This window comes from Diceros bicornis, chromosome 33 (genome assembly GCF_020826845.1).
Source record: "Diceros bicornis minor isolate mBicDic1 chromosome 33, mDicBic1.mat.cur, whole genome shotgun sequence".
NCBI lineage: Eukaryota > Metazoa > Chordata > Mammalia > Perissodactyla > Rhinocerotidae > Diceros > Diceros bicornis.
In genome coordinates, this window is record NC_080772.1 from 8,685,186 (window position 1) to 8,711,265 (window position 26,080).

General features: G+C 38.8%; 1 protein-coding gene across 1 annotated transcript in view; it reads left to right on the top strand.

The window, feature by feature from the left end:
• The window catches only part of RP1 (RP1 axonemal microtubule associated), a 280,580-nt gene that overhangs the window by 157,107 nt on the left and 97,393 nt on the right, over positions 1-26,080 (top strand). The window contains exons 20-22 of the mRNA XM_058528715.1: positions 16,641-16,773; positions 17,491-17,642; positions 20,704-20,858. Coding sequence (XP_058384698.1) covers positions 16,641-16,773; positions 17,491-17,642; positions 20,704-20,858 — 440 coding nt within the window. The remainder of the gene's footprint in view (positions 1-16,640; positions 16,774-17,490; positions 17,643-20,703; positions 20,859-26,080) is intronic.

Sequence of the window (26,080 nt, forward strand, 5' to 3'; positions counted from 1 at the left end):
CCGTCCTCTGGTTGGTGGTAAAGGTTTCTGTGAAGAGCAAGGTGGGTAGAACATAAATTGGTTAATTCAACAAATGAATTGAGCAACTAGAACTGTGTTTAAACCACCAAAGTGATATGGAATAAGGGACTTTTCCTACAGCTTATTGGGTTTTATTACTTTTTTGTTTTAAAGTAATTTCAAATTGATAAAAAAAGTTATGAGAATGGAATAAAAAACTCTGATTTCACCCAGATCCCTAGTTGATAACATTGTACTCCATTTGCTTTATCATACTCTATTAAAATATGCATATATATGTGTGTGTTTGTATGTGTGTGTATATTTTTTAATCATTTGAGAGAGAATTCAGATGTCATGTCCATTGCCACTTAATTTTTCAGTCTTTATTTCCTAACAACAAGGATTCAAGCCAGCAGAGTGAGTTGCATTTAGTTGTCATTTTTCCTTAGTGTCTTTCAGTCTGGAAGAGTTCTTCTGTCTTTTCTTGTCTGTCATAACCTTGATATATTTGAAGAGTACAGGGCCATTACTTTGTAAAATGCCTCTCAATTTCTGTTTGTCATGATTAGATTCAAATTTTGTATTTTTGGCAGAAATTCCATAGAAGATATGGTGTGTTCTTTTCAATGCATCGTATCCGGACACAATGTTATTTTGTCTCATTACTGGTAATGCTCACTTTGAGCAGTTGGTTAGAGTGGTGTCTATCACAGTTCTTCAATGTAAAATCCTATGTATTTTTATACTTATTAATTAGTGATTAATTAATAGTATTCTGTGGGGAGACACTTTGTTCTCATAAAATTTTCACCCACTTATTTTAGCATCCATTGATGGTTCTTGCCTGAATCAGTTATTACTATAATGCTTGCCAAATAGTGATTTTCTGATTCTGTCATTACTTCATTTATTGGCATTCTACTGCAAGGTAGAACTTTCCTTTCTCTTCTGCTTAAAAATTTTATTTATTTATTTATTTATTTATACAGGCGTGAACTTAATGGATTCTTGTTTGATTGGTTTAATCTGTTTTTATGATCGTTTATTTTGATGCTAAAATCATCCAATATTTGGCCAGCGGGAGACCTTTCAAGCTCCTATTTCCTATTGACATGTCACCATCCACACTCTGAGTACTGTTTTACTTTCTGGCACAAAAAGATGTTTCGGGCTCATCTAATACTTCCTTTTCCCCAGCCCTGGAATCAGCTATTTCTCGAGCAGCCCTGGTTTCTTTTAATGGAGAATGGCATTTAGAAACTAGTATTTGTGTGAGACACACAGAGAGGTTACTTTCCCTACTAGTGCCCACTTCCTTCAGCCCCAGAGGCCATCTCTCCTGATGTGAAAACCTGGCTATGCCTCTGCATTCACAAGACACTCCTGGTAAATAGTTCCAAGGTGAAATGAGTTTGTAAAACAGAGTTTTTCATTCCTCTCTTAGAGATTTGCAATGCATGTTAATATAGTTAAGGCTCTGAGATGCCCTGTGGTGAAGAAATCTGTTTTAATAGCATTTCCAAACTAAATTCAACACGGGACCATATTTTTTAGGTAAACTCTATTAACATCCCTTGAAGTGAATATTGAGCATTACTGTAGAGGTTTGAGGAATTTGGGGGCCAATCGAGGAAAAAGATATGACCAGGAGGCAGCAGCAGTAGCACACACAAATTTTCTTGCTTGAGGCCTTGACAGCTTTGCCTGTCAGGGAAGTCCCTCACAGCAGGAGTCTGTCCGGAGGCTAAGGCATGGTTTGCTGTTCAGAAGGGACGGAGGGCGAGGGAACTCTCAGGAGAGAGGAAGATCTGAGGAGAGAGGAACATCTGAGGAGAGGGCTTCTGTGTCTAGGGGTGTTTCTCAGCAGCACAGTGGGGAGTCGCTGTGTCGGGGAGCTCCAAAGGGCAGCAGAAGCAGCTTGGGGCCTTATAACTGCCAGGCCCCATCTTAGCAATAGGTAGCAGCTGTGGGTGAGGTTTTTGTGGGGTGTGCAAAGCAGGCAGTCTCTAAATGTCTAAAGATTTGCTTATTTGGGACATTTTTTCTTTTCTTGTTGAGGTAGAAAACCATTTGGGCTATTTTTATATTTATAAAATTTGAGTTTGTTGCCAGTGGGCTTGTGAGCTAATGGGTCTCAGCCTGCAGTGAAAAAATAAACAGCCTTGGGGACAACAGACAGAGGCCATCTTTGACTGAGTTATATAAAAATTACACACTGGGAAACATGACATGTTTGTATGAATCCAATCATAGTGTTGACCTTAAACAAACAGATAGCTAGTTATTTCTCCAGCAAAAATGGGTTTATTCAGGATCAGCAAAGAATTGCTATTCAGGGTCTGCAACCAGGGCAAGCCATGTGTAAGTCCTCCAGTAGCAAGGGAAGAGAAACTCTTATATAACAGAACAGAAGAGGAAGTTGGGAGGGCTGTTGTAAACAAAGAGTTCGAGGCGTAGTGGCTCTTCATTGGCTGAGTTGTGACAGTCTCTCATTGGCTGAGCTTCTTGCTGGTCAAGAAGAGGAAGTCTTTTTTCTTCCTGTTGGGCTCTGCTATTGACGTAGGGCTTGAGAGCTCCCCCGTCTGGGCTTCCAACTGCAATTTAATGAAGTTTCTGTTTATTAATTTCCACAATAGTTAACAGTGTGTAGATGTTTATAATTTATATGATTTAGAAAATGACTGGCTAATGTGCTAGTTCCCTCTTTTGACTTTCCAGGCCTACAGAGAGTTCTGGGAGAGATGATCAACATGAGATCCCAAAGAACCGCTTTTAACCCAGAAATGGCTAGATGAGTTAGGGGGTTATGATGGTATAGATAAGGAAAAATGATGAACTCACCATAGGTCTGGCCTTAGCCATTGCACTGATACAAAATTAGCATAAACCATTGTTTCTGCTTTCACTCTGCGTGGAGAAACAAGATCAAGTTCCAAACATACCATAATTGGAGGACAGTTAAAGGTTCAACTACATAAAGGCCCTAATAGCAGTAGGTTTCCAAAAAGAAAGATACATGTGTGCCCTAGAGGACCTGGGAAGGCTTTGTGGACAAGGAGGATCTTGAAGAGTGGAGAAGTCTGAGTTAGGGCAGAGCAGGGAGAGATGATGAGTAGAAAGGTATTTGGAGATTGCCTATTCATTTGTCAGTGCTGCACACGGATTATTGTGAAATATTGTGTAACTACATATGTAAAATGATTTGTCCCCCAATGAGAGGGAAAGTATCTACTTGCAAAGCTGAAGTAGTTTTCTTGTATTTGAATGGTCTTTCAGTAGCCTGGAATTTGTCAGACACAAGTTGCTTGATTTTGTTTAGGTAGAGTCAGTTGATAAATACACCGACTTACAGATCTTTCGTCACGATGTCTTGCATTCCTACTCAGGCATGTGGAAAGAATTCTGTGTACATGACTACCATCTTCTGTCTGATTATTAAACTCCATTCATTACCTGTTTTCCCAGTATTTCACAATTACACTGAAAGTTTATCTCTATGCATTGCCCAGTGGAACAATTCAGTAATCTTTATATCTTCTATATATTCCCCTTAATCAATATTTCTCTCTTCTTAAAGGAATTTTCCCTTTTTCTTACTAGGACTAGCATAGTCTTAGTCAAAATAACTCTATATTGTAGGACAGCTCAGGACCAAGTCCTTTTATATATTCCTCTTAGTGAATATTTCTCTCTTCTTAAAGGACTTTTTTTTTTTTTTTTTACTAGGACCAGCATAGACCTAGTCAAATTAACTCTATATTTTAGGGCAGGTCAGAACCAAGGTCCTTGTATATTTCAGGGTGTCTAGGTGGGAGGAAGAGAGCAACAGGTCTCTCCTTTTTGGACTTTGCTGCTAAAATATATAATAGCATAGATGCATAAAGGCATACACAATTGTACTCATATTCAAAGTATTTTATTAATTATTGCTAGAGCACCGACCGTGTATAAGGGGTTCTGCTAGAAGTCTGAGCATGCCAACATGACTAAGATGTGGTTCTTGTCATCAAAGAGTTCATTCTATAATGAACCTGACTATAAACCAGACTGTGGTTTAGTTCTCCTTAGAGTTTTAATTTTAATTGTCATATCTCAGTGAAAATATCTTTCTCATTACATATGTCTTCCAAAAGATTCATTGAAGGAGCTAAATTGATTTCTCCCATTTTCTCAGGTTCTAAGTGGAAAGATTGTGTAAGCTGACTGGGGTGTTATAATCTCAGTGTTGAATTCTGATGTGTTAATTCAGACATTGTAAGTACCACCATTGTAAGTCAGCTCTTTTTAGGATGTGTATTTAAATACTTGGTTGGAATTTCTTAAAATAATCCAGGAATTTTCAGTTTCTGAGAAACCAAGAGGGAGTTTTTATGGTAATGTTTTCTTGTGAAACAACTAATATTTGCCTTTGTAAATCAGCAGGGGGAGCTCAGCAAATGGACTTTATTTTCTATTGAGGCGATTCCTAAAATTGTTTGTATTCATTTAGGAAATTAAAACAAAAGCTGAAGATTTTATATGATAGAGATATTGCTGTTTCTTAAGCATTTTATTTATTTATTTTAAAAGGAAAATGAGTATATGATTCAGTGGCAAAATACTTTTGGAAACTCACTCTTTTTCTTTTTCCACATTTGTCCCAGCATAAGGTTTGGCTTTGAAGCCTAATATCAGTGCATTTTTTTCTCAGCCATACTGACTTTTTTATTGTACTCACATTTGGCAGCTCTGTATCAGAGCTAAAACAAAAGTCAGTCTTTTTAGGTGTAGATAGAAGTATATTAAATGATGCCCCGATTTGAAAGCCAAAAGGAAATACCATTTTCAAAAAGAGAATGATTGGTTCTGTAATGATCAAAGGCTACCTTTTGTGGACTGAGAAACTCTGAAAGTCTGCCATTATTAGGATATACACCATGAGGATTTTTTCCCCCATGGATAATGATGAATTGTTTACAACCAATAATTTCTTATGATGAACAATGAGAGCCCTTATGGGACGATATTGTTTGGGGGAAGCCAGAATTTCTAACAAGTGTTTATTGAAATTATTCCCAAGATCCCAAGTTAAAATATGTCAAAACATGCTTTTTTGCTTAACATTTAGATTTTCAGCAGGGAATAGCTGCCCCATTTCATGATGCTCTGGCAGTTTGGGGCTATTGGTCTACTGGTAGATTTGTTATTGTTGTTTAATTATTTTATTCAGGTCATATTGGTATATAACATTGTATAAATTTCAGGTGTACATTATTATTTATCAGTTTCTGTATAGAATGCATCGTGTTCACCATCAATAGTCTAGTTTTTATCTGTCATCATACATATGTGGCCCTTTATCATTTTTGCCTTCCTCCCACCCCCTTCCTCTCTGGTAACCGCTAATCTGTTCTCCTTATCCATGTGTTTGTTTATCTTCCACATGTGAGTGAAATCATACAGTGTTTGTTTTTCTCTGTCTGGCTTATTTTGCTTAGCATAATACCCTCAAGGTCCATCTATGTTGTTGCAAATGGCACAATTTTATCTTTTTTATGGCTGAGTAGTATTCTATTGTATATATGTATATACCACGTCTTGTTTATCCATTCATCTGTTGATGGGCACTTGGATTGCTTCCATGTCTTGGCTACTGTGAATAATGCTGTGATGAACATAGGGGTACATAAATCTCTTTGAGTTGTTGATTTCATGTTCTTTGGATAAATACCCAGTAGTGGGATAGCTGGATCCTATGGTAGTTCTATTTTTAATTTTTTGAGAAATCACCATTCTGTTTTCCATAGTGGCTGCACCAGTTTGCATTCCCACCAGCAGTGTATGAGGGTTCCCTTTTCTCCACATCCTCTCCTCGATAAGCACTTGTTATTTCTTATCTTGTTAATAATAGCCATTCTGATGGATGTGAGGTGATATCTCATTGTAGTTTTGATTTACATTTCCCTAATAATTAGTGATGTTGAACATCTTTTCATGTGCCTGTTGGCCGTCTGTATATCTTCTTTGGAAAAATGTGTGTTCATGTCCTCTGCCCATTTTTTGATCAGGTTGTTTGTTTTTTAGTTGTTGAGGTATATGAGTTCTTTCTTTTTATATCATTGGGAGTTTGAAAGTATTTTTTTTTTCTTGATCATACTTTAGGTACCTTTTTGGAGGTCTGACTTGCTATTTCAGCCACATTAATACACATTAACCAGTTGTGCTATCTAGCTTCAAAATACTGATATAAAATATTACTCCAAGTCGCTGAGTTGATTTCAGGTAACAGATAGCTTGGACCCAAAATAAGATGGTTATAACTGAACATAGTCATATAATAATTAACTTTGAAGATTGAAAAAAAAGAAAGATGAGAATCTATTTTAGCATGTACTATCACGTAAAACTAATAACTGTTTTTGAATCTTAGAATTTCTATTTTTTCTTCTCTGGAATTGACTTTGACTATTTCAAATTGAGGTGAGAAACTTTAGACTTGGAGCCAAAAGATTTAAAAAGTGTTTAGTTTCTAAAAAATCATTTAATCACTTTTTTTCTGTTTTCCCTATTGTAAAATAGGGCTCAGCAGTACTTGCCCAGACTATCTCACAAGCTGTGACTGCTTAATGAAAAAATCAAATAAAGCTTAATCAGAGCTCTTCATTCCCTCACCCAGCCTGTTTCTTCCTCAGTCTTACTCATCTGAGTAGTTGGTGTCACCATCCACCTAGTTATCCGAGCCAGAACTCCAAATTTTTCTGGATTGTTTTATTCCCTTAGCCTCCAAAATCTAATCCCTCAGAAATCGCCTATGGACTCTATTGCTGAAGCATATCTTGAGTTTGTCTATTTTTCTCTATCTTATCCACTTTAGTCCACACTGCCATATTTTCTCTCCTCTTTACTGCAAAAATCTCCTAAAATAGCCTCCTAGCTTCTTCTCTTTTTCCCTAATATCCAGTCTCGAAAGAGCAGCCAGAGTAATCTTTTAAAAACATCAGTCGAATCATATCTACCCCCTCTTTAATCTGGCCCCTGCCTACCTCTTTGACCTCTTTTCACTCTGCCCTTGCTCATTATGCTTAAGCCACACTGGACTTCTCTTGCCCCAGAGTGGCCTGTGCCACAATCTAAAGTAAGCCCCCAGTTGCTCTCGACACATCAGCCTGGTTTATTTTTTTTTATAACACATGACTTACCTGATATTTTTTAATTTATTTGTTTACTGTCTGTCTTCTAGAAACTGAGCAACGTGAGCATAGGAACTTGTGTTATTCAATGTTATAACCCAAACTCCTAGAATAGTACCTACCATGTAGTAGATGTTGGATAAATATTTGTGGAATGAATGAATTAGTATAAAACACATTTTGTTTACTTAACAAATGTTTATAATGCACGTGAAATACTTTGCAAATTGTCAGTGCAAAATGAAAAGAAATCATACAGTCTTGCTTGGTGTTTAGGGAATGGGATATAGTCTTATATGGCTGAGCCTTGGCGTGTGTGGGGGCGGATGAAGAAACAAAGCCTGGAGAGTTTCAGAGACTTCCCTGTAGAGTTAGTAGCCGATCCCTTCCTCCTGACTCTCCACCCAGATCTCTCTCCAAGTGTCTGGGCTGCCTCTGCAGCATGTGCTACATGTGACTTGGATAAATTGACTCAACTAGAATAGGAACTCTCTTGAAACTTCTTGATCCTTCTGAGGCTTTGAATTGAAGTGGGTCATAGGTTATGGTACATTTGTTATTATTTTTAAACTGCTACTTTTTGATATGATATGATATGGGCTCCAGGCATTCTTGAGATTAGCTAAACTAGGTAAGAAATGGATTTATTTATTTATTTTAAGTTTTAAAGCATCTTGTAAATATTTCCAGTTCTTTTTCATTTTTAGTTACTTCCTCACTTCAGGGTTCTAGAAAGAACCACAGAAGAGAAAGAGCAAGTTCTGAAATGCGGTAAGAAAAATAGTTGTTTTTGAGGATTTTCTAGTTCAATGAACAGCAGGAAGCACTAGCTTCCTCTTCTCATGAAATCTCCAGTCAAATGTTTAATCTCAAAAGACTCTAGCAGTTTATAGAAACATTCTAAAAGTTGTGCCGGCTTATTTGAACCAAAGATAAATTCATGCATTTGATAGTCCCTCAGTCAATTGTAAATACCATAGTTGATACTCCTTGTACAGTCCTTGTAACAAATAGTGTGTTATCAAGGAACAGTACCAAAAATAAGGAGACTTAGAGTCAAGCTTGACTTTGTACGTGATTTGCAAGAATGCTTAGAGTGTTCTCTGAGAACACATTTAAACCTTATCCTATCTTCATATTTCCAACTCCAAAAAGAAAATACTAATGATTGACATTAGTACTTGCTCCCCTGTCCCCAGTACCAGATCTAGTAAAATACTGTAAATACTCTAAGTGCCCAACAAGTGTGCTGGTGATTATTTGCCTTTATTATTTTTTTAAGAAACATTGGGGGGCCAGCCTAGTGGCACAAGCGGTTAAGTGTGCGTGCTCCGCTGCGGCGGCCGGGGTTTGCCAGTTTGGATCCCAGGTGTGCACTGACACACCGCTTGTCAAGCCATGCTGTGACGGCATCCCATGTGGAATGGAGGAAGATGGGCATGGATGTTGGCCTAGGGCCAGTCTTCCTCAGCAGAAAAGAGGATTGGCAGATGTTAGCTCAAGGCCTATCTTCCTCACCAAAAAAAAAAAAAAAAAAGAAACATTGGCTAAATTGAATACATAATAAGAGTAGAAGTATTACACATTTTTTTGTTTTATAGAACAAAGGTTTATGATATTTCAGAGTAGGATTTTTTTTTTTATTTTTTATTTTTATTGATGTTTTAATGGTTTCTAACATTGTGAAATTTTGGGTTGTACATTTTTGTTTGTCCATCACCCCATATATGACTCCCTTCACCTCTTGTGCCCACCCCTCACCCCCACTGCCTGGGTAACCACAGTCCAGTTTTCTCTGTCCATGTGTTGGTTTATATTCCACATATGAGTGAGATCATACAGTGTTTGTCTTTCTCTTTCTGGCTTATTTCACTTAACATAATACCGTCCAGGCCCATCCATGTTGTTGCAAATGGGACGATTTTGTCTTTTTTTATGGCTGAGTAGTATTCCATTGTATATATATACCACATTTTCTTAATCCAATCGTCAGTCGAGGGACACTTAGGTTGCTTCCACTTCTTGGCTATGGTGAATAATGCTGCAATGAACATAGGGGTGCATAAGCCTCTTTGGATTGTTGATTTCAGGTGCGTTGGATAGATTCCCAGTAGTGGGATGGCTGGATCATAGGGCATCTCTATTTTTAATTCTTTGAGGAATCTCCATACCGTTTTCCATAGAGGCTGCACCAATTTGCATTCCCACCAGCTGTGTATGAGGGTTCCTGTTTCTCCACATCCTCTCCAACATTTGTTGTTTTTTGTCTTGGTGATTATAGCCATTCTAACGGGCATGAGGTGGTATCTTAGTGTTGTTTTGATTTGCATTTCCCTGATGATTAGTGATGTTGAGCATCTTTTCATGTGCCTATTGGCCATCTGTATATCTTCCTTGGAGAAGTGTCTGTTCATTTCCTCTGCCCATTTTTTGATCGGGTTGTTTGTTTTTTTGTTGTTCAATTGTGTGAGTTCTTTATATATTATGGAGATGAACCCCTTGTCAGATGTATGTTTTGCAAATATTCTCTCCCAGCTGGTTGGTTGTTTGTTCATCTTGATTCTGGTTTCATTTGTCTTATAAAAGCTCTTTAATCTGATAAAGTCCCACTTGTTTATTTTTTCTTTAGTTTCCCTAGTCTGGGTAGGCATGTCATCCGAAAAGATTCCTTTAAAACCAATGTCAAATAGTGTGTTGCCTATATTTTCTTCTATGAGTTTTATAGTTTCAGGTCTCACCTTCAGGTCTTTGATCCATTTTGAGTTAATTTTTGTGAATGGCGATAGCACACGGTCCACTTTCATTCTTTTGCATGTGGCTGTCCAGTTTTCCCAACACCATTTATTGAAGAGACTTTCCTTTCTCCATTGCATGTTCTTAGCACCTTTGTCGAAAATTAGCTGTCCGTATATGTGTGGTTTTATTTCTGGGCTTTCAATTCTGTTCCATTGATCTGTGTGTCTGTTTTTGTACCAGTACCATGCTGTTTTGATTACTATTGCTTTGTAGTATGTTTTGAAGTCAGGAATTGTGATGCCTCCTGCTTTGTTCTTTTTCTTTAGGATTTCTTTAGCTATTCGGGGTCTTTTGTTGCTCCATATAAATTTTAGTATTCTTTTTTCTATTTCTGTGAAGAATGTCATTGGGATTCTGATTGGGATTGCATTGAATCTGTAGATTGCTTTAGGTAATATAGACATTTTAACTATGTTTATTCTTCCAATCCACGTGCATGGGATATCTTTCCATTTCTTTATGTCATCGTGGATTTCCCTCAATAATGTCTTGTAGTTCTCATTGTATAGGTCCTTCACCTCCTTGGTAAGGTTTATTCCTAGGTATTTTATTCTTTTTGATGCAATTGTAAACGGTATTATCTTTTTGAGCTCTCTTTCTGTTAGTTCATTATTAGCATATAGAAATGCAACTGATTTTTGTAGATTGATTTTGTACCCTGCAACTTTGCTGTAGTTGTTGATTGTTTCTAACAGTTTTCCAACAGATTCTTTAGGGTTTTCTATATATACAATCATGTCATCTGCAAATAGTGAGAGTTTCACTTCTTCGTTACCTATTTGGATTCCTTTTATTCCTTTTTCTTGCCTAATTGCTCTGGCCAAAACCTCCAGTACTATGTTGAACAGGAGTGGTGAGAGTGGGCAGCCCTGCCTCGTTCCTGTTCTCAGAGGAATGGCTTTCAGTCTTTCCCCGTTGAGTATGATGTTAGCTGTGGGTTTGTCATATATGGCCTTTATTATGTTGAGGTACTTTCCTTCTATTCCCATTTTATTGAGAGTTTTTATCATAAATGGATGTTGTATCTTGTCAAATGCCTTCTCTGCGTCTATTGAGACGATCATGTGGTTTTTATTCTTTGTTTTGTTGATGTGATGTATCACGTTGATTGATTTGCGGATGTTGAACCATCCCTGCATCTCTGGTATAAATCCCACATGATCATGGTGTATGATCTTTTTAATATATTGTTGTATTCGGTTTGCCAATATTTTGTTTTTAAAAGCGTTTTTCTCAGCTTTGTCTCATCCTAATATGTTCTTTATTTTATATCCAGTGTCCAGCAGACAACTGGCCACAAGTTTAGTTCTCAGAAAGTGTTTGTTGACTTTGATTGTATATCATTTCTTCTCCAAGAAAAGATAAGGTTAAGTTTAGGATTAAATAACATATGTGAAGAGTGTTTCATAAAACAAAGTAGACTATAAATATAGATGATGGTAATTATTGTCGGTTATTAATTGTATTTAGTCTTAATCCTAATAGGCAGGAAAGAAAGATGTGGGGCTTGGGCTGGGGAGTGTGTGCCTGGCTCACTCTGCCCTCATGATCCAGTGTCCCCCAGCCACAGTGATGGCCCTCCCTCCGACCCGCCTGGACTGGATCCTTACTCCATTGGGTGTCCTGGTTGGCATTAAAGATAGGCACTAAGGACAGGTAGGGAAGAGACTACAGGGCCATCTCTGAAGGGCTAAATAGGTAGGACATTAGCAGAAGTGGCAAACCCTGGAGAGGAGTTAGGGCAGTACCAGTCTTTGCAGTTTAGAGAAATGGACATCCTTTTTCTTATGTGTTACTGCCTTATGTTACAAAGGATCAGAATGGGAACCATCTCAGAGGAAGCATGCAGGGATTATACAACTAGGAATCTAGAAGACTAGAAGTGCCAGAGAGCTTTATCAGGAGTATGAGATGAGTGAAAGAGAGCGGTCAGAGGATCCAAGTCCAGATTTAGATTCCTGAAGACTTTGGAGAGCTCTTTCTTTTGAAGTTAGGGGTTTCGCCTTTTGTTTATAAACCTCTTAACTGATGAGCTAGAGAATTCAGGGTGGGGCCCAAAAGAAAGGAAGCAGGAGAAGCTACTTCAGATTGGCTTAGTGAGGGAGAGCCAAGGAGGCTTATCTGTCTTCCCAGACAGCCTTGGTCAGCTCATTCCAGTAGAGTAGGAGTCAGGGATTTAAAGTAGAATTTCTCTTTTTGATAATAAAGAACTGAGCATTTGGCTGAAATTTTCTTGTGCAGTCTCTAGGAAGATGTTAGAAAGTGAGGAGCCACAAACAACCAAACCAAATAACAGTTAAGGATTCTGATCTCTAGGGGGCTGGCACGGTGGCAAAGTGGTTCAATTCACGCACTCTGCTTTGACAGCCCAGGGTTCTTGGGTTTGGATCCTGGGCGTGGACCTATGCACCGCTCTTCAAGCCATGCTGTGGTGGCATCTGGCATACAAAATGTAAAGGAAGATTGACACGGATGTTGTCAGCTCAGGGACAGTATTCCTCAAGCAAAAAGAGGAAGGTTGGCAACAGATATTATCTCAGGGCCAATCTTCCTCACCAAAAAAAAAAAAAAAAGAATTCTGATCTCTAATTTCTGTGATTAATCGTGATGCTACTACTATTACTACTACTACTACCATCACCACCAATATACATTCATTGAGCACTCAGCGTATAGGTCATCATTTAATGTTTGTGCCACAACAAGGTAGATAATATTATTATTCCAGTTCAGTATATTGAGATTTTTGAATTCACAATAAGCAGTTCCCAATATCACATAGCTAGCACATGGATTTGAAAAGAAGTGGTCTGACTCTTAGGCACATGCACCACCATCTTACTGCCAACCGGGGAAATCAGATGTTCTAAAATGAATTTCTCTTTTAATATGCCTGGATATTGCAACCCACACTTGAGAAAGCTCTGCTTTGGGAAATAACTTCCTATGTCTCTCATCTATAAGGTGTTTTAATCTCATTTTATTACGTAAAGCACTCCCACTCTAAAACATTCCATCTTCAACCTAGCGAGACAGCTATGATGCCTGTTTTGCAAATTAGGACCTGAAGGTCAGAGGTCATCATGTAAAACTTTTACCCAAGGACATACACCTGGTAAGGTAGCAGGTTAGGGCATAAATCAGGGTCTTTTGATCCAAGTCCAGATTTGTTCCACTTGCCACATGTCCTTCATTGAGTCCTGCCTGTAGCTACTGTATGACTGGCTTATGCGTTGTGGTCTTCCAGGATTTAACCTCCTTTATTACTTTAGTAATTGAAAAAACATTTTTTGTGAAAATAAAAACAGAAATAATTACAACTGGAGATAGGATGTATGGATGTATGTATCTCTCTTTACCTATATCATTCTATTTAATTATTGAGTTATCTATTATCCAACTATTTATCTTTGTATCCCAAGATTTTTCAACCTTAGCACTGTTGAATTTGGGACTAGATAATTCTTTGTTGGCGGGTGGGGGGAATCGGTCCTGTGCACTGTAGAATGTTTAACATATCTGGCCTCTACCCACTAGATACCAGTAGCACCCCCCACCCCCCCACAGTTATGACAACCAAAAATGCCACATGTGTCTTGGGGGGAGAAATCGCACCCAGGTGAGAACCACTGCTATATCTCTTTATTGTTTAAAAAAAAAAAGCCAGGAATGCACTTTATTGTTTTTTTATTTTGAGGCATCACGGCTTTGAAAGTAAATAGAATTCATTCAGAGCCTTCACCCCGAAGGCTTTTCAGTGAAGTTAGTGAGATTGCATTCACTTAAGTAAAATGATTAAGACTCTCTCATCAGTGGGTGCTTCTAAGCATGAGGGATGGTGGTGCCTCAGAAACCAGAGGCTTCTTGCCAATTTCCATAGAGAGTTTAGTGTAGAGGAAGAGCATGTTGGAGTTTTAGGTAGAGTGACCTTGTAAAAACCTTATACTTCATGGGGAAGGCTTCAAGTCCAGAATCTAGAAGATGCCCATTCACTTGTTTATGACCCTCTTTGATCTGAAACATCTATTGGATTCCAGCTGAAATGATTCTTATTGTATCCTAAACTTTGCATTATCCTGAATCCCCACAGAACTTAGTCTGTGTCAATAAGTGTTTATTAATATGCTACTATAATACAGTCTTGTGTTACTTAAATATTTTAAGTCTATACTTCACAGACAATCTGTAAAATCTCCTCAACGGTAGACACAGTTTCTTTTTGTTAAACTCCCAACCATGCCCAGTGCAGTGCTGTGAACGTCCACTGTAAGAAACGTCACTGCGAGGAGGCCGAGGGTCTGTGTGCCACTTCTCAGGGTCATCTGCATGCAGCACTTAGGAAAGCTGGAAACTCCCCTGCACCCATGGTAGCTCTTTTTTTGTTTGTTTGTTTAAGAATTCTGTTTCCTTGCTCTTTTGAGTAGTATGCGCCTCTATATAGCTTAGGGAGTAACTTCTCTCCTTTTGTCCCAAGTAAAGCAAAATAATAGACTCATAATGGGCTCCAGGAAGGGAAATAAAAAGATTAAACTCCTTCTCTCACTGCTGAAACTTTAGCAACGAGATGGCCCATCTTATAGAGCCTCAACTGTAGGATGTGGATCGCCCTTCTTTCATTCATCCACTGCTTCTGTCTCTCCTGTTGCCAAGTAAGCAAGCCAGGCTCTGAGTTTCAGGACCATTGGGGCAACTGAAGTTTCAAAACTTCAGGCAGAGGGCTGAAAATAATTTTACTTAAGCATTGTTTCTGATCAGGATTAAAAAGCATATGAATCTTTGTGATTGGTCTCTATCTCTTAGTATTCCTGAATTTTCCATCTAATTGCTATAAAAATAAAGCGTGTTGTAGTCTAGAGAAAGGGACATCTCCAAATTTAGTAGAATATATTATATTAATCTCTTTTATATTTATGAATGTATTCATATATAAATTTGGCTAAGGTTAATATGAATTGTTTATGCAGTTTATATAAAGTTTTGCACATTTCTTACATATAATCTCATCTCATCTTCACAACAACCATGTGAGATAGTCACTGTTCCTATTTTAAGGATGAGAAAACTGATACTTAAAGTGACAATGTGACTTTATCAGGGTCAAGCAGTTGTAAAATGGTAGATTTAGATTTTGGTCCCAGTTTTTCTGACTCCAAATCCAATGTTCTTTTCATGGCCTCTTTCCTGGAGCAAGTGAAGACACAAGCAGGCATTAGTGATCAGGTGTACTGATTTAGTTTAATTACCTGTGTTGACAATACCCATATCACTTAGTTATATAATCATTCATTCAATAAACAATCTAAGGATGCCTTGTGAAAGCTTATGGAAGTACCAAGATGAGTAGCACATGGTCCCTTCCATCAAATCAGTCAAATATTAGGTGTTAAGTCAAAGTCATGAAAGGGTAGGGTGCCATGGATCACAAAGTAGGGTCACCTAGCCCAGATTGGGGGCTCACAAAAGGCTTCTTAGAAGAGGTTGTGCCTGAGCTATGTAATGAAGGATGGGCAGATTCAGCATAGTAATGAGTCAGATGGATGCTGTTCTAGGCAGAGATACAAGTGCGTGTGAAAACTGAGGTGAAAAGGGTTGTGGCCAGGTTGTGGAACCATAAACAGGTCAGTATGACTGCAATATAGGATGTGAGGGGGAAATATCTATCAAGGTAGGTAGGCCTGATTATGAACTGCTCATTGTGTTGAGGATTTTGGATCTTATGCTATAAGTAGGACTATTGAAAAAGTTGTGATCACTGTACAAAACGATCAGATTTCTGTTTTAGAATAATTTCTCTTGAAACAGTTTAAAGGCAGGCTTTGAGGGGAGCAAGAATAACAGTCAGTGGGTTATGGCAGTCAGTTCTGAGGATTAGCCGCCTGAGAAATGGTGGGTCCTGCTCCTAAGGCCAGGAGGAAGAGAAAGTTAATGAGGGACAGAGACTTATTTAGAAGATAAACCAATATCTTTAAAGGAGAGGGCACTTCATCCATTGTGATTGCAGAAAAGGCAGGCAATTGTGAAATTCTTTCTGGAAGTCCTCTGCTGAGATGTGAAGGGGAAGAGAAAGGGAAGGGAGCCTTCTTGTGAAAGACCCACCAAAGGAGCAAGAGCTAATGAAGGGTCTACTGAGGGTTCCTTGGGCAGGGAGGTAAAGGCAACTTACCGTATGCTGGGAAGTGCAGGCACATTGCCTGCAGAGCTGAGGGCTATTCCACAGGCTACAGATATTGCAAATACACTTAAAAGACATTAGAAATTTAAAAAATTATGCTGTATGCCTGCTGTGGTGATTACTATGAACACAAAATCTCTTTTGGAGTTCCTCCTATAGATTGCTTCTTTAGCAACTGCTGTAGGTGAAATTGAGAGGTTTGAATCAGACAGAGTCCAATTCAAATCTCTAAGCCTCCATTTTCTTCTCTATAAAATTATAAGAATTTTACCAATCTAATTGGTAAAGGTTAAAAGAGATAATTAAAATAAATCACTTAGCATAATATCTGGCAAATAATAATTACTTAATAAGCAACAGCCATTACTACTATATTACTGATAACAACAACCATCAAAATGTGCAGTACATTTTAGCAGTCCCTGGGGTGCATTTTGAATTCTGAGTTCTGTGAAGAATTGAAAATCACACAATTTAATCATCGTTTCTTCTAATCTCAGGTGACCATGCAACATATAAAAAGCAAGAAGACCCTGGATTTTGCAGCAAATGCATGGTTATCTCGAATCCAAGCAGATGGGGATGTTGTCTGTGAGCTTCCCGTAGTAGAAGGAGGACAAGCTATTTTTCCATGTGTGTTATTAATCTTCAGTAGCATATATTGCATATACAAATTGTTATAGTTGCTTAAATTTACTTCTGAACTATTTAGTTACAGAATATTTTTTCTACTTCTAAGAGACTTGTTTTACCCATTGAAAAGTGACTTTTTCAGCATCACAACGTGAGTCACTGGTAGATCTGGGATTAAACATAATCTCAAAAAGATTCCTTTGGTTCAGCTACAGTCACAGGGGCTGAGGTTATGAGAAAGAAAAAATGTCATGTCTGTGCCTCATCTGGCTTTGCCTGAGGCAAGTTGGCCACCTCATGTCATCATTTCACTTCTGATATATTTCCTCATCAAACTTTATGTCATTTTAAACTTATATCACTTTAAACTTGAAGCATCATGTACAATAACATTGTCACCCTTGCCACTTAAATACTAAGCGTGAAATATCCTCCTATGTCATACATAGAAGAACAGCCTTTTTAAAGAATCTTTATTTCTCTTTCTGAAAAAGCTGTAACCCTTGGGGCATTTGTTCATGGTATGAAAATTCCCATTTATAACTAAAATTAACAATTGAAAGATCAAAAAATCTCTCAATAGATACACAAAGTCCAGATTAAAGGAATTCTCATGTAATGTTTTCTGCTGTGACCTGACCCATGGATCTGGGTTCTGCTTGTATGAATTCCCAGGTAATGGATTTCCTCTTGTTTCTCTCCCCTTTGCCTTGCCAGTAGTGAGATACCATGTTGATGTTCATACTGGCCAATTGAAGCAAGCAGAAACGAAGTCTGAAGTTTCCCTGTGTCTCTACGGGGAGAGAGGAGACTCTGGTCTTAGACTGCTGTACAAATCTAACATGCCAGTAAAGTTTCAAAGAGGACAGGTGAGTCTGCACAAATAACTTTCCCAGGTTCTTAGCAATCTCTCTGAAGGTGGCCATGTATGACGGAAAATTGAAAGGTGCTTGACACCCTTCAAGTTTTCATTTTGGGATGTCTTTAACACAAGTTTTCCTGACCTGACTTCCTAATGTGCTTTGTTGTAAGTTATTCTGGAAAGAAAAATGGGGCACACTATACGAGTGATAAATAATAAAAATAAGAAAAAGATATTAAAAATTAATGATAGTGTAAGGAAAAGAAAAAAATGAGATGATATCAGGGAAAAATATATATGAACATGCTCTGTCGGGACTAAAATGTACAAAGCATTGCTATTCTAAAAGGTCAAGTCATGGTAGGGCCATTATAGTATATTTCACATAATAACACTGTCGCCTTTCTTTAAAACATCTTGAATGGAGCCAACAATATTATTTTCACACCTTAAATCCGTTCACTATTCCCTTTTGTCCTTTGTATATAAGCATGAGTCTTTCTATGTATTGGATGTTTGAGGAGTTGCAGTGAGATATATAATCAACTTAGTTAATTTTTAATGTTATTTTGTTGTATATAGAAAGTACTATTTGGGGGTCTGAAATTAAGAATAGGGATTATGTAACCCCCGTGGGTATATTTTTAAGAGAGAAGACTCCCAAACCAATTTGAGAGTGCTATTTCTTAAACTTTTTTGTGGTTGTAGATCATGAAATATTTTGAAACATCAGAGATCTTAAAGCTCACTTAAGCCTTTTATTTGTCACTGCAAATTACACAGAAGCTTTTATCACAATGAATAGGAAAGCTAGATCTGCTTTGGATGCAAGAAAAAACAAAATTAGGCCTAACTTTTGCTGCCACAAGTAAATTATTAATTTTCAACAGAAGCAAAGTTTAAGATACGATGATATTATTGTTAGTATTATACCAAGTGATCAGTGAAGTTATCGTCTAAAGGATCCACCTAGCTTTCCATCAGTTCCAGACTCTTCACCTTACTACTTTGTGATACCTGGTGAAGGCTCCGTCTCTCCTGGCCGCCTGCTAGTTGGTCTGCCAGTGTGCAACATCGTGTGATGTTACAGGCTCAGATTTTGCAAGTCATCTTCATGATTAATATTCTTCAGTTCATCATTGTGTATAGCATTTACCAGAGAGTAGGGAGGGTGTATTATAGATTGAAATTACATTTGGGTAGGAGGTATAATTGCAATCAATGTATAAATAAGAGTAAAAATGTGGGTTTAGTGGTATGTTTTGAAGTTTAGAATCAGAGATATAAAAGTGTTTTTGTTCGCTGGTTTATTTTAGGTTTCACATTTTTCTATTATCTTCCTCAAGGCATGGAATGTAATAGAAATGCTGAATGATTTCAAGAGTTTGCAGTTGAGAAACTGTGGCAACAATCTTTTAGTTTATTACCAGAATGATTTCACACCCGCCACAACTCACATCATTAGCCACTGATTGGGCTGATTGTTGTTATTTTGTCTACAAAGTGCCCAGGCAGCAACATACATAGTAGACCTCATTTAATTCTGTCTGCAAAACTAAAGTTACTTTAAGAAACAAGCAGAAATCAGAAAGCTGATTCAGGCAATCTTTCTGGACCTTGAGGTATCGTAGTTTGGATTTGCTCCAAAGCAGACCATAAGGCAAAGACTAGGATACAGGTAATTTATCTGGGATGTGATCCCAGTGAGTACTTTTGAAGTGAAGGAGTGGGGAAAGGGAGAAAAGCCAATATTGTGAAGTTAATGAGCTGGTTACTGGTGGGATTCCTTCTTGCTAGGGACTTTCAGAACACCCCTTAAACCTGTCCCACAAGGGGAAGCCCTCAGACAAAGAAGAATGAGACGTAGGGGACTGAGAAAGAAAGCTGTCAACATACCTAAACTATCTGCCAAAGCAGCAGATATACCCAGAAATGGAGCTAGAGGACGGGGGGTGATGTGTACCATGATATGTCCCTTGTAGAGGCACACTGGGAATGCAGGATAGTGACAATGTGATTATCCAAGCACACTTGAGAACATGCACAATCATAAGCTGGTTTACAGAAATATCATCATTGGACTTATAATGGTTTTGGTTTGGCCTAAACAAGAGAAGGTTTCCATCAACAATGTGGAACTAACACAGGTAGTATATCTTCAAATACAAATTGAAATTTAACCAGGTAACACTGGAGTCAGCCATTAAGGCAACCTATCCCGTATAGAAAATACGAACAATACTGGATTTGCATTTTCACCACAAGGCAGGGGAACAGTGGCTAATAGTTAACTGTCATTTCTGGGAATGTCTCAGACTTAATTAAATTTATAACCCTTTCCTCAGATGATTTTAGGGCGGTTATTCTCAACAACATCTATGAGGAAGTAATGTGTGAAGGTCTTTTTATTCCAACCACTATAAGGAAATGTCAGTGAGTTTTTGACATGACAAAGTGACTCTATTTAGAAATGAAGATTCCAGGATGCTCTTTCACAACAAACTCAAGAACATGCTCTATATTATTTAGAGATGAAAGTATAGGAGAGGGTTTATTGAAGAAAGGAAGAAGGAAGGGAGAGAGGAAGAGTGGGAAGATGGAAGGAAGGAGAGAAGGAGAGAGAGAAAGAGAAAATTTGTTCCTACATGCCTTAAAGTATATCAGCACTCATGGAAACTAAATGTGCTGCATATTAGGCCACATGGTTGTCAACCCGACCACCTAATAAGCTGCATCACACTGGCAGGAATCTACGCAAGAGAAAAGCCACAAACTGGAAGCTTTTGTATTAGGGTTTTTTTTATTTGTTACACTGGATACTACTCCAAATGGAGAAAATAAAACTGCAAGAGAGAAAAAGCACAGCCAGAAAAATATTTTTAATAGATAAAAAAATAATTTGCTTATTTTTCTTTTCTTATTACCCCTTTTGATGCTAATTGTAGTAACATTATCTCTTTTAAAGTATTGTGCTGCTTCTGGTAGTCTTGGGCTGTTATTATTGCCGGTATATGTCGTGTGCTGGACTCAAGTATTTCTGTGCCGTTTTTCTCTGTCCCCTGCCCCAGACTGATACATTTCAAGTAGAAGCAGTGTCACTTGGAAAACTGCAGAAGGTGCTGTTGCGCTGTGAGGCCAGTGACAAATCACAGTACTGGTATTGTGAAAAGGTTGTCGTCAGAGAACCTGGTACTACATCTGAGTCCATCTTCACCTGTGAAAGGTAGTGCTGGTCTCAATGGTACTTCAGAAGTGTGTGTTGCAATGTGGATGACGCTGTGTGTGTGTGTGTGTGTTAAGTGCATGGATTTCCATATCATGCATCACTCATTGATTGTTTAAGTAAATAATCTATTGCTAAACATTGTAAGGAAATCTTATTTTGTAATTTATTACTGTTACAATGTGCTGTATGTCACAAAAAGACTAAAAGTTTAATACTGAACATTAATACATAGATCATGAGAATATTTGTTTATATGTTGGTTTCCTTATGTTGCTAAAATTGTAGTATTCTAACAAGTTCATAAGGGAATTAAGTAAGGAGAATTTTAGAGAGAACTCTCGGAACAGAACATAAAAAAAGACAAGGATTGAAATCTAGATAACTTGTGCTTTGCCTTGAGCCTCATAAAGATAAATCCAGGAAGTAACTCCCTCCATTTCCGACCTGGCCCTACTGCCTTTAGGTTTAAGCCTTGCTCTCCAGATCCTTGCTGAGTCCTTCTGTCTCGTGAACACGCCCAGCTTCAGCTAGCTAGGCACCGACGCTTATTGTTGCTTGGTCTCTCAGTCACAGGAAAGAGGATGGTTCCCAGACCCATGAATGGGACTGAATAAAAACAAGTTTCTACAAGAAAACCCAATCTATTGCATACATGGAATGAGAAAATTTATGCTCTATTTGGAAATTTTGAATCTTCGATATTGGGGGCTGCCCTACAGCCTTCTTTCCAAATAGAAAATCAGTAGGAAATGAGGCAAAAAAATATAGGCAAAAACAGGGGCATTGGAAAACACAAGGGTACAGATTTGGAGATGCCAAAATAATTGCAACTTTACTAAGCAAAAAGTGGAACAAAAAATAATGAGTCAATTCAACTAAAAAGACTAAACTTAGTAAATACTTTTAGTTTGCCACTAAAAGCTGCAAACACCAAAGATGATTGGAGGTGACTGTAGCTGAAAAGGAGCAAGGAGAACCATAGAAGGCTCTCCTTCTCTTTTGCCTTTTTAGTCATTACATTCAGTCAATTCCTTTTTCAGAGTGCCTGTTTAATTCATCCCTTCCTTTCTGTTATCATGTCCTCCACCCTAATTGTTGTCCTTGTGTCATCAAGCCTAGATCATGGCAATGGGCTTCTAATTGTCTTGATTCCTCTCCAGTCTACCCTGCTCACCACTTCCAACTAATCATACTCTGATACTTACTAGCATCATTGACTAGCATCGTTCTGAAGTTAGCTTATCTTTTCTTCTTTCATTTTTGCTTTGCTCTATTTTGAATTTTATTCTTTAGCATTTTATTATATAGTTTTGCCCTAAAAATTTTCAATTATGCAGGAGAAAATATTGTTCCTAAAGCAGTATTTTAATTACATCATCCTCCTGTTCAAAAATCCTTATTACTCTCCATTGCCTACCAAAAAAAAAAAAAAAAAAGAAAAAACTTCATGATCTTTCCATTCAAGGCTTTATACCATCTGACTCCATTATTTTTTTGTAAGGAAGATTTACCTGAAGCTAACATCTGTGCCAATCTTCCTCTATTTTTATGTGGATGCCGCCACAGCATGGTTTGATGAGTGGTGTGTAGGTCTGCGCCTGGGATCCGAACCTGCGAACTCCGGGCTGCACAGCGGAGCGCGTGAACTTAACCGCTACGCCATCAGGCCGACTCCTATCTGACTCATTTCTGCCCCACCCCCAATTTGTTTTTATAATTGTCCTCTTGCAAGATCTTAGTGAAATTAGACCACCTATCATGACCTGAACAAGTTATGTTCCATTTTGCTTCTGTCCCTTGGAGTGTGCTATTCTTCACATAGGAATGCCCTATACTCTACTCTCCTTGTCATAGTCCTGTCCATCCTTTAAGTTCCCATTCAAATTCTGCTGAAGTAATCAGCAAGTAGTGCCGAAGAAAACTAGGCGTCACTTCCCAGCCTGCTTCCACCCACAGCACACAGACATCTTAGGGACTAAGGGGTAGCTGTATTTTATTCTGCACATCAGAAGCTAGGGAGTGATTCATCCAGGGTTTTCTTCTTAGGCTCTTAGGTTCTGATATACTTTGTCACGTTAATTCAGTTGATTTCTTTTAAATGTGAAATTTCCTGTGGATAATTTAGATTTATTCGTCACACAGTTCATGCCTACACATACATACCATGCCATCGGTGCTGCCCCCACCGCCATTGCCCCCACTGCCTCCACCGATCACCTCCTGCATTACCGTAGTTCATGTCTGCACTATGCCAACATGGCCTTGTCTGGAAGGAAGAGACAGAAGTGATAGCATAATTTAGTTTCAATGGAACGTAACTAAAAAAATTTTAATCACAAAATACGTTAAGCAACCAAAAGTAATATAACAGATGTACACCATCCTGACATAACAAATGCTAATATTTGATGTTCTGCACATGGTAGTAGGTCCTGAAGAAATGGTAGCCAATGCTCATTCACACAGTACCCTAATGAAGAAAGTAAGCTGCAAAAATCATTCCTTCCTGTCTGTGGATATAGGGAGATGAGGCAGATCCTACTTCCTTAATTCTTAAAGAAGTAGAAGAGTAGTGGCACCAGGAGTAGAACTCAGGCACAGCAGATTCCTTTCCACAACAGAAAAAGACTGCTCTGAAGCCACTTGTATTTGCTTCTGTGCTATCAGAGCCTTCGCTGCACGTGAAAGGTCAAGGACAACTTACTCTAAGGCAGAGGCGACTGGAGAAGGGTTCTCTGGTGGGAGAGGAGACCTGTGGCTGCACGCAGGAGCTGGACAGACCTCTTTCTGGACTGTCTAGTCTCCTCTCAGACCCGGTGGGGCAGCTAGCCAAGGTGGCGTGCTGGGTGCACTCATGGTAGTGAGTTCTGGGGTACAAGCAGCAGAAATGCTCAAGTGCATACATCACAGAGGGGAAAAAGAAAGAAAATCTCAGTCATGCTCCTTGAGGCTTCCTGATGGGTCAGGAATTTACAGCACAGCTGAATTAGGGCAGAGGGAAAGACCACTAAGTGTTCGTTCCTTTTATAAGTTAAGGGAGAAAAATGCTTAGCTGAAATGCAGAGCACAGCTACGGAAGAGAATGCTTTTGTGCATCACAGATGCTTCCTGTGAGGATTCGCATCTCTTTTTCTTTTTTCTTGTTTCCCCTCTTCAATTGAACACCCACATCCTTATGGTTTTATTTTATTTCTATACCTGAAGATTTTATTTTTCCGCCTTTTGTACATTTAATATAGATAGAGTATACAGCACTGAATTTCTACCATTTACACATAAGGTTTGGCTATTTAAGGTTTGGAGCAAGCAAAATTTTCTATGTGAATCAGGCAAACATTCAACTGACTATGAAATGAAGTAAATATTCTTATTTACTATTTGTATTGGTTTCCTATGAGTGCCAAAATGAATTAACACAAACTTAGTGGGTTAAAACAACAGAAATTTATTCTCCCCTAGCTCTGGAGGCCAGAAGTCTGAAATGCAGGTATCAGCAGGGTCATGCTCCCTCTGAAGCTCTGGGGAACCGTCTCTTCTTGCCTCTTCTAGTGCTCTGGGCCTTCGTGGTTTCCCACAGCCCTTGGTGTTCTTTGGTAAGCAGCTGCATCATTCCAGTCTCGGCCTTTGTTGTCACATGGCTCTTTTCTTTCTATGTTTGTGTCTCTGTGCCACTTCTCCTCTTTATAAGGGCACTAGTCATTAGACTAGGGCTCACCCTGCTTCTATATGACCTCATCTTAATTAATTACATCTCCAAAGAGGCTGTTTCCAAATAAAGTCATGTTCTGAGGTTCTGAGTGGACATGAATTTTGGGGGTATACTGTTTAATCCAGTACACTATTTGAGTGGATCCTACAATGCACTATTCACTGCAAGGTTTATTAGCATTAAATTAGAGATCTCTAGATTTTTCTGTATGTTACCAGTTTGTAGTATTATGTGTGTGTGTGTGTGTGTGAGTGTGTGTGTAGACCTTTAATAATGAAATCATTAAAAAGAAGTTGGTACCTACCCTTTAATAGAAACAATGTCTTTTATGAATGTGTTTGTTAACCCACTTGACCTAGCAGGGTCTAGATTCACAGAGAGTTAATAGCAAAGTTCTTCAGCCTGAAGACAGGGAGAGCCCAGAGCCTCTCAGTATCACCTTCCATTACTCCTGACTGGTTTAGGAAATGACATTGATATGAGCTTGCAGGAGTAGGTTATTTGAAATAAAGGCCTACCTAGGGCAATTCTAAATAGAAGGAGATTTATAGATGCAGGAATTTAAAAGTTAAATACAAATAAATGATATTTTAAAAAACTGTCTAACTTGACTTGACAGGGCAGAGCAGCATGACCAGCATTGTCCTCTCACAACCAAATCATGGTCAGATAGGTGGCGTGACCCTGAGGCGTAACACCCTAAGGAGTAAGGACAAGATGCTGCACAGTGTTCCTCAGAGCTGATATTGCAGCTAACACTTTTAAGGTGTGCCAGCCTCATTTCTATTCAGGATGCTTTACTTTTTTTTTTCCTTTTTGTGAGAAAGGTTGAGATCATTTCCTTTGTGTAAAAATGGAAGAAAAGAAGACTTAAAAAAGGTCTCCACTATGGTTAGAATAGACTATTAGTAAATCCTGGATACTTTTTGTAGGTGCCACCTCCTCTCCAGGCCCACACTCACCATTTCATAATGCTCAACACCTTCTTACTAATTGTTGAAAGGAGGGCCTTTTGCTCCATTAACATAATTGTGAGCCCTGCAGGCAGGTGAGGCAAGCATTGGAGCAGAGGAGGGTAAGAAGGCCTTCCCAGGGCCGGCCCCGTGGCTTAGTGGTTAAGTGCGCGCACTCCGCTGCCGGCGGCCCGGGTTCGGATCCCGGGTGCGCACCGACGCACCGCTCCTCTGGCCATGCTGAGGCCGCATCCCACATACAGCAACTAGAAGGATGTGCAGCTATGACAGACAACTATCTACTGGGGCTTTGGGGGAAAAATAAATAAATAAAATCTTTAAGAAAAAAAAAAAAAAAGAAGGCCTTCCCACACCCTTGGACTCACACCCTGTGGAAACCATTGCAGCTGAAGCCGGCCTTGGGGCTGCGGCCAAGCCAGCAGTCTGGCAGACACAGCTCTTCTGTGCTCTTGGTCAGTCTGCAGTGCTGTTCTCAGCTGGTGCTGTCCAATCTGAGTTCACCTAACTCCTGATCCTCCCCTGGTGCCTGGAGTCTG